The sequence below is a fragment of the Electrophorus electricus genome, chromosome 5 (genome assembly GCF_013358815.1).
Source record: "Electrophorus electricus isolate fEleEle1 chromosome 5, fEleEle1.pri, whole genome shotgun sequence".
NCBI classification, from domain to species: domain Eukaryota; kingdom Metazoa; phylum Chordata; class Actinopteri; order Gymnotiformes; family Gymnotidae; genus Electrophorus; species Electrophorus electricus.
In genome coordinates, this window is record NC_049539.1 from 6,592,748 (window position 1) to 6,602,023 (window position 9,276).

Consider the following 9,276-nt stretch of genomic DNA (forward strand, 5'->3'; position numbering starts at 1 on the left):
GCAGAATCAATTTTAAATACTTACTGTATAGAGTCCATTTGTTCATGAGTAAGGGCATTGTGTTTCCATGCTTTCACATAAATGACTCAAATCCATCTAATGGGCAGATGAATGTGGCCATACCCCCTGAAATTGCTTGTCCCATGCTACAGATGAGAATATGGTTTCCTTGTAGTGATTCCATGGCTTATGTGTACATGTATTTATACACACACACACACACACACACACACACACACACACACACACACACACACACACACACACACACACACACACACACACACTATGAAAACACAAAACATGTGATACAAGGTATGAAATCTGCAATACCTATGCCCACACGAATTATGTTCTAGTCACATCTAGTCACAAGTTTTCAGAGTTAATTGAATGCTCAGAGAAAAGTATAGTGCATACCTTCATAGTGAACCTTTAGACAAAGAGCAGCGAGCATTCTCCCACGCTTCGCTACACAACTCCACTGCACACATATGCAGGCTCCCATGACTTTAATTACAATGGGCAGCACCTCTGCAAAAGGGAGAGGAATATTTGCCCAAAGAATGCTCCTGTTTTCCCCATTTGGTTAAAACTAAATAGGCTATAATGCCTATGACAATGGTTGTATTTTATTCTAAAATCCCCATTCCTTCCTATCATCCTAAAGGAATTTATTGTTTTAAATGAAATTCTTTTTCAAAATGTGTACATGGTTATTCACGTATAATTTCTAACTGAAAACCCCCTTAAAGCAGTTAGATTGACTCAGAAATAGAACTAGATTCTGCTTTTAAGCACACTTATACATGAAGATATACTGTTTACATGAAGAATAGGCCTTCATCACATCAAGCAAAATGAAACGGAATTAAATCTGGCAATGTCACTGTGTAATGGTGAAACTACCCACCTTCATGCCTATTAAGCAATATTCTTTACTAAGTAAAACAAATATGCAAACGAATATAAAAAGGGCATTCATTTTTCCGCGTGTTTGGCATGAATATCTGCATCACGTTGTGAATCACAGTGCCCACGTACAAAGGCGTTTACATTACACAAGATATTAGAGTTTAAATATATAAAGCTTATTTATTCCAAAGCTCTATTCTTTTTTTTCTTTTCTTTCATCTTCTACAGAGTGTCTCTTTCGTAATTTCTAACACTACGAATGTCACTATGTGTTTTGGCTTTTTCCAATAGACCCCGAGCCAAAGAGACTCCAGCCATGTCAAGAGTTTATTACAGAGGCGTGGCTTGTCTTTTGACTTCTGTCGTGGGTTGCCATTCCAGCCAACTGAGGAGGGTCAGGACCTCAGGACCGTAGTTCCAGCGCCTTACAAATACACCTCTAGTGGCTCATTTCAGAATTGTAGTCACACTTTCCTGTCATTTACTATGACGTTTTTGTTGTTTTTTAGTACCAAGGCCTGTACAGTACGTTAGCAATAACGTTGCTTTCAAGTGCATGTGGGGCGGTAGTTTCGTTAACCTTACGTTCATGTAGTAGAAGTGACAGATAAGGAGAATGCTGAGGTTGAGAAACAGGTGCTTTAGTTGATTAGCTTGCTGGTATATATCGGTCTTTAATTGATTGTTGTTCAAGGGTTCTTTAGTAAAGGAAATGGTTCTATTTAGAACCTTGCGTTCTATGTAAGGACATCTTTAGAACCATGTAGGAAACAATCAAATGCATCTGGAATCAGTCTCGGAACACCCGTTTCTCAACCTCAGCATTGTCTATCTTTATCTACCGCTTGCACCATGAAGCAAAATTATTACGTACGCTATACACTGGTACACCCCCCCCCCCCCCCAGAATTTTACATAAAAATTCTCTCTTAAGGTCAGGAAAGTGTGAGAACGCAGTTCTGAAATGAACCACTAGGTAGCTGGTAGTGGGTCTGAAAGTGCGGTTCTGCGGCTCAGCAGTTGGATACTGTCGTAACCCAACGCTAGCTATAATGGCTATAATCAGTATTTACTGAGCGTTTAGTGTCGACACTGTAGACTGATTTCTGTAAGTTTGCTTGCTATGGTGAGTTTGTGTTTCGTCTTATTTTCTGCAGCGATAGCTAGTGTTACTAGAAAATTCACTGGCTAACTAGCTAGAGGAACATTCAATGAAACATTCTAGTTATCTTAGCTAGGTTAGCTACTAAAATGTTTGATTGAAAGGTCAGGGACACCAACACATGCAGGTTTTTTGAGCTTTTAGTGCCACTATTAACCTAGCTAGCTTTGTTTTATGTGTACGGTTGCTAACCTAAGCTAGCTAAATCGTTTTTTTCGTTTATCTAGAGCTTCGCAAAATCGATCAACATGTAGCTAGCTAAATGAGAAACCATGCACAGGCCCCTTGGTCAGCTGTAATAGCTCGCTAGCGTTAGGTGTATTCAACGTAACGTTACTAGCTAAAGTCGAGATGAAAAGCCAACGGCATGCCAGTCTAATTGTCGCTAATCTTTACTTTCTTTTATACTACTGTTAGGTCATGTATGATGGATCCTTGGCAAGAATGTATGGATTACTGTCTTGGGGTTACAAAAGAGGCAGGAAAGGTAAGCGATGAAAATAGCTGTTCGTTCTTAGGAGCTACAGTGTATTACAAGATACAGTATTGTAGTTTATGAGAGTTCACCCAAAGGTAACACGATTAACATCATTTGATATCTTGCAAACTAAAGCCATCCTTCTCTGCCTCTTGACCACTGTGTCTATCATCCTGTGTTTCAGATGATTCGTGATGCCGTACAGAGAGAGATATCCATAATGCAGAAGAGCTCTCCAGTAGACCTGGTCACAGAGACAGACCAGAAGGTGGAGGAACTAATTATATCCTCCATCAAGAAGACATATCCAAGTCACAGGTGCTTAGAGCTTTAGTGCAATTTCAGTACTGTTAGGATTAAAGACTAATAATAATCTAATCAAAACAGCTCATTATGTTGCCTTGTGAGTGTTGTTAAGATGTTAGCAATATTTCAGTTGTGTTGCAGTCACTACATAAGGCTCATTGTGATTGTCTCTCTCTCTCTCTGTCTGTCTGTATCTTGCTGTCCATCATTCTTTTCACTCATTCCCTCCCCCCTGCTTTCTTTCCTCCCTGATGCATCTTTAAGTTTTATAGGTGAGGAATCAGTGGCTGCTGGAGCATCCAGTGTTCTAACCGATAACCCGACCTGGATCATTGATCCTATCGATGGAACCACAAACTTTGTCCACAGGTGTGAGTGACCGATGGACTTTTTGTGTATTAAAACACTATAGGAGTCGAGGGTGGCCGAAAAGTTTTATATGCTAACAGATGGACTATGAACCTTCTTTTAAACCCTTAAAAGGCACATAAGTATACCAACAAAATGGCAAGTGATTGTAAATAGGTGCAAGATGAGTTTTAAACTGAGTAGTGAGTTTGTTGCTCAATTTACTTTCCATACAAAGGGAAAATAATTGGATCACCCTGTTTTAGAATGGTAAGCCATTTGCTGGGGGGAAATGTTGAGAACTGTAAGGAATACCATGTACTGCTTGTAAATAACCTACTTCTACAAATATTAACAGACCCCTTACACTCTTTTGAATAAAAAAAATGTAAAAAGTAATGAATTAATAATAATAAAAAAAACAGCTCTCAGAAGAAATATACTTTTTGTTCCTGACTTTGTCCAGGTTCCCCTTTGTGTCAGTCTCCATTGGATTTACAGTGAATAAACAGGTATTACTTCTGGTGTTTATTATCTTGTAATCCCAAGAGCCACTTGGGAGTGTTAAATTGGTTCATATTTTTTCTCTGCTTTTGTCCTTCAGCCCAATAAATGCTAATGGGATAAATAATGGACACAAGCTCATGGGATCCAGTTTAAATCAGTGTCATGCTAATGGCTTGCTTTTGTGCCATACTACCTGTCTTGGCTATCTAGGAAAAGTAGGTTCTTTTAACAGTTAATCTTTTTTTAGTTTCATATGCTAGAAAAGAATGTATATCTTAGGTAAACTGCTCCTTTTTAAATTATTGTTTTTGTCTGCACAGTGAGCAGATGGTTAAGAAATTAATATGTTAGATATTCATGTTTAGCATTCTCTCTATGAATGACTCAGTTATTTAACATGCCTGTACTGTAACTGTACCTACCAGCGTTATGTTCAGCTGTATGCGGCACAGTCCAGAATGGCTCCCTTTTTCCACAATGGTATACCACTATGTAGAGTATGAGGTAATGGCTTATACAGCATATTTAGTTTTACCTGCTCTTTTTTTTTTCCCCCCTTAGATAGAGTTTGGTATTGTGTACAGCTGTATTGAGGACAAAATGTATACTGCTCGCAAGGGTAAAGGAGCATTCTGCAATGGAGCCCCTATCAAAGTCTCACGGCAGCAGGGTCAGTCCATGCACACTGAGAGCCATGGCCACCAGGGCATTTATTAACTTATGGCTGCTGTTTGCAGCCATTGCATATTTTTTGTTTTTGAATATGAACTGGTCTAGCAGAGGATGATGCTTACAGTACTCATTTTGCCTACTTATACATAGACATCACCAAGTCCCTGGTACTGACAGAGATGGGTTTCAAAAAAGATCCAGAACACTTCAGGATCATGATGGCCAACATGGAGAGCCTCCTTACTATCCCTGTTCATGGGTGAATACTGTCTCATATTTATAACCTCTCTTATTTCTTGAACAATTTTAGATAAAGTCATGTCCAAATGCAGTAGTCTGTTTTTTTTCCTATTCTGTACAACAGAATGGACCACTGATCTGTAGTTACTGGTGTAGTTACTTGGTGTATCCTCTAGGGAAGCCCTATTTGTGGAATCCGACCACAAGGCAATGTGACAGTGCAGGAGCTTTTAGATTAATTTTGTACAAAACCATAAGAGACAAGAAACCAAATTTTACACCTTTGATGATTTAGTGAGGGTGAGCATATTTTGATATGCATTATGGACATTTATGACCAGTAGGCCTAAACACCAATGTAGGTCTGAGATAGTTGTTGTCATAGCCATAGGTTATGAGTTTGAATTGGACAGCAAGGAAATGTTTTACAGGCTGCATAACTAAATAAATAAACCAGCTAAACTGTTTCAATTGGACCGTAGGATCCGGGCCCCTGGCAGTGCGGCTGTGAATATGTGTTTGGTAGCTTGCGGGGCAGCAGATGCCTACTACCACATGGGAATCCACTGCTGGGATATGGCAGGAGGAGCAGCCATAATTACTGAGGCTGGGGGAGTCATCATGGATGTCACAGGTACTGGTCATCAAAGGATATTGTGCATATCGTACATTATCAGAACAAAGGTTAGGCGAGTACTGTGAGTGACAAATTGTAAGCCAGTTTTGGCAGTTTACTGTGTAGGTCAGATGAGCTTAAGACTCAGATGCTACTATGAGATGTGCACTAATGACATGGTGCCAGCTTTATTTTGTTTTAGTTGGAACTTGAGTGTTAAATGTGTTTTAAAGTAACCTGTTGGCCATATGTCTTCTTATACACATGTTCAGTATGGTTCTTAGCTTTATGCAGTAGGTAAGGTTTGCTACCATTAAAAATACTAGCTGGCTGAGTTATCCATTGGATGGGTAAGAAGGGCAATTTCTGCATTCTGTTAATAAAGATAGAATCTTAAATTTATTTAAAGGGAATTGATTGTTGATAAATATATATGAATATAAATATTTAAATGAAATGATTTATACAGTGTTTGTGTGTGGATACCGCTTTACATCCTGATTACGTATTAATCTTTGTGACTGTGCGAGACAGTAGGTGTGGTGTAACCTACAGGTGCTCAGGTGGCAGGTGTGAGCTCTGGCAACGTGTTTCTTTGCAGTGATTAATGCCAAAAGGGAAGGTAGTGCAGGATGGTGCTCAGTGCCTTGAACTACATGTTGCAGCAGTTTGGGGAGGTAGGTGTGGAAGGTTCCAGCTGTCCTTCCTCCTTTGTGTTGGGAATCACAAGGAGGGGAGTGCTTAAGAGCCTCAGAGAAAAAGCATCGCCACTGTTATTTGCCACCTGCTGTTGCCCTGCGTTACTGCTGCCAGCACTGCTTCTTTGTATTCCTCTTGATGTGCTATCGGCCGGGAGCAGGTGGGGTAATCAGCAGGCAGCGGCCGGGAGCGCTTGGGCCCACCTTCTCTTGGGCTCTGGGGTTGTTTTGTTGTTGTCCTAGCTGAAGACTGTGGGGCTGCTTCTGTGTTTTGTGTGAAACCAATGCTGCATCCAAGTGGCACAAAGTCACAGTTTTAAAATGTTATTTTTATTAATGTATGTCAACAATCTATACAGTTAGAAAATATTTGTACAAGGGGTTTCCAATTTCTGTTGTTCCTCTTCATTAATCCATAAGAAATAGCTGGTCATTTATACTTGGGAAGTAAATCGAGTGCTTTACATCCCCTTGACAGAGTTATCACTAACAAACCAAAAACACCCATTAACTATTATTCTAAGATGCACTCAAGTGTGCTTCAGTAAATCCAGTTGTCCAATTGTGCTGCAGGGGGGACATTTGATCTGATGTCTCGGAGGTTGATTGCAGCAAGCAGTAGAAGCATAGCACGGTGCATCGCCAAGAAAATACAACAGCTCCCTTGTGGACGAGATGATGTGGAGAACTAGATCACTCGCTACAAAAGAAAAAGAGAGGCTTTTGCTTTATATGTGAATATAGGCTTTAAAAGGTCAGATATCATACCATCATACTATCTCTTTGCCTTACATCTGAGAAGAAATGAAGAATTTACTGGAATTTATGGGTTTTGTGTAAATGCTTGAATTTTGAAATAATTTTTGTTTTAAGAAATATATGCTGTACTCTGGCTCAGGTAGATATGCAGGTCCAAAAATTGATCTTAAAGTTATTGTGATTGACTAATACAAGTATGCATGATTGAATTATTGTGGAATTGATATGATTGCAGTTTTAACAGTTGGTACATTTAGAGCTACATGTTTCAATCCAAACCTTTATTGTAGGCTTTTTTATTGCAATGTTTGAGTTCTTTGGTGTGAACATAACATCCAAATTATTTTTTACAAATTATTGAAAAATTCATCCAAAAGAGTTGAGACTTAGTTTGGTTAATATTTTCCCCGGATGTTTTAAGAATAAAGCTTTTTCCTTTTTATTTATTGCTTAACTGTTTTCTCTTTGTTACTTCTGCTCTTATAAGAAACATGTAAAAAAAAAAATTGGAAAAAAATTTTGGTTGAAATAAAGTAGTGCTCAATTGTTTGCCCTCTGTGATGTAAATGTCTAGAAGGTGTAAAATATTGTACATTTGTTTTTTTTTAAACTACTATTTAAGGTGTCATTGTTAGGTTAAAGCATGAAGTAAGTTTTATTAAACTAATAATTTAAAACTGCTACCCAAACATTGGTTACTCTGGCAATTGTGCATGTGTTTATCTATCTGCAGTGTCTAGTTAAACTGGGTTTCTTTATTACTATTATCTAGTAATGTCTTCTGGTATATTTAGCAGTTCCCAAAAAGCCCACTAATCTGCTGTAACGCATTGACCTTAAAGGAGCATAACCTAGTTTTTTGGTCAATTTGAAGACTAATCTGTGCAAAAGGCAATGTTCTAGATGAGTATTCCCTACTTTTAAGGTACGTTATCTAGATGTAATGTATATTTATTTCCTGCCATGCACAAGTGGAGCAGTGTTGCTGGCTGACTCATTAAACAGGACTCAGAATGTGTAGCTAGTAAAGCTGTATGGGATGGTCAAAATATTATATTGTGATTGTCACACAATATGTTAAAAACACTTGTGAACCTTTCATTTAATGCTTATTTAAATATTGGTCTGAACAATCTTGACTCCATAATAGCTGAAATTGGACAGAGCTCACAACACTCAATTATAAATAAAGTGATATATTAGAGGGTTCTTTATTGCAGTGTTGTGTGATATCAGTATAAAGTCTGGTATTAAGATACCAATTGATGAACAGTATGCAGTGTTTCCTTGTGGGTCAGTTTAGCTGGCTGCAGTAGTTAGCATTCTAGCTCAGATGAAGGACCTAACAGGATTTTGAATGATTTTAAAATCAAAATTGCAATCAGTTCATTAATCACTAAGTTGTCCAGGATGCGACTTTCTATTTCAGAAACACAAGGCAAATAATGAAAATTAACTGCAAACACAATGAGTTTCATAAAGTCAGTGCACATGACCAGTACTGGGCTTATTGAATTACACTGGATGACCCACCAGATTGTGTGTCATTTAACTGTTTTTCTTTTTTAACATGAAACCTGGTCTATAATACATTATAGAGCATTAAAATGTTCTATTATTTCTCTCTGTATTCGTTGAATATTTATTTCCAGCAGTGATATCTAACAGCTGTTACCCTTTTTTGATTTCCATCCCCTGTATTTATTGACTGCTTCTCCATATGGTAACCTGTCTGTTCCACCATTACCATGTAGGAACTCATGTTGTATTAAAGGAGATGAAAAGGTTCCATTTGCTTATCTGTAACCAAGGGAAAAACACATTGTATTGTGAAAATATTAGAATTGTAAGAATGTTATATTAATTGTTTTCTGCTGCAATTGATCCAAACTCCAAATAGTAAATTTAAATGTCTTGGAGTTCATGTCTAGGTGATATGACACTGCCAATGTTAAATGAACACTTAAGGTTTTGTGCGGTGCATTGATTGAGTCATAAGTGACAAAACCATTGCACCAGGGACAAATATAATTCTGATTTGAAATATGATCGGAACATGGTTATGAAAGCAAACAATAAAATAAACATGCAGAATAAAAATGTAAATGCAGTATGTTTGTAACTATGGAGCATTTAATGTTTTCATTACTTAGACTCATATCTCAGTAATCATTAACATGATATGATGCAAAATTGGTATCTAGAGATGGCATAATGTGAAAGTGAACTTTTAAAATAAAACAAATTATTTACCATTGGAGTCTTAAGGTACTTGTTTTTACTGGCTGCTTCATTAATTTTTCTTAAAGAATACAAAAATATCTTTCATTTTTGAAAATATACAGGCTACACACTGCTTATTTTAGTTATCATTCAAGAGCTCAATATATATTTCTTGGAAAAAGATTTAATTAAAATGGAAAGATAAAGTCATACGTGTTGTAGTAATAATTAAAATATTATAAAATACTGTAGAATTTACTCTTCGCTTTGGTATTGTTAGAACGTAAGTACTCACAAGGAAGACTGCTAAATCTGCTTAGTTTTTTTCCTCAAGAGTCATTCATAATAGCCA

At 37.5% G+C, this 9,276-nt stretch overlaps 1 protein-coding gene across 2 annotated transcripts; it reads left to right on the forward strand.

The window, feature by feature from the left end:
• The first annotated feature begins 1,845 nt into the window (after nt 1-1,845).
• Nucleotides 1,846-8,807, forward strand: LOC113582411 (inositol monophosphatase 1-like). Of its 2 annotated transcripts, XM_027018156.2 has the most exons (9): nt 1,847-2,041; nt 2,495-2,564; nt 2,740-2,873; nt 3,126-3,230; nt 3,676-3,721; nt 4,278-4,386; nt 4,539-4,647; nt 5,111-5,262; nt 6,516-8,807. In XM_027018156.2, the coding sequence occupies exons 2-9, from the start codon at nt 2,502-2,504 to the stop codon at nt 6,632-6,634; spliced, it is 837 nt and encodes a 278-aa protein (XP_026873957.2). In that variant the 5' UTR covers nt 1,847-2,041; nt 2,495-2,501; the 3' UTR covers nt 6,635-8,807. The 2 variants fall into 2 exon arrangements, with proteins under 2 accessions (XP_035382471.1, XP_026873957.2); XM_035526578.1 differs by lacking the exon at nt 3,126-3,230 and having other exon boundaries at nt 1,846-2,041.
• The last annotated feature ends 469 nt before the right edge of the window (nt 8,808-9,276 follow it).

What these genes read in the sequence shown, in the direction of transcription:
- LOC113582411 (XM_027018156.2), top strand. Translation starts at nt 2,502, where the DNA reads ATGATGGATCCTTGGCAAGAATGTATGGATTACTGTCTTGGGGTTACA. An exon ending in ACCACAAACTTTGTCCACAG is followed by an intron (nt 3,231 to 3,675) that starts GTGTGAGTGACC and finishes GACTTTGTCCAG; the next exon opens with GTTCCCCTTTGTGTCAGTCT. An exon ending in CAAAGTCTCACGGCAGCAGG is followed by an intron (nt 4,387 to 4,538) that starts GTCAGTCCATGC and finishes ACTTATACATAG; the next exon opens with ACATCACCAAGTCCCTGGTA.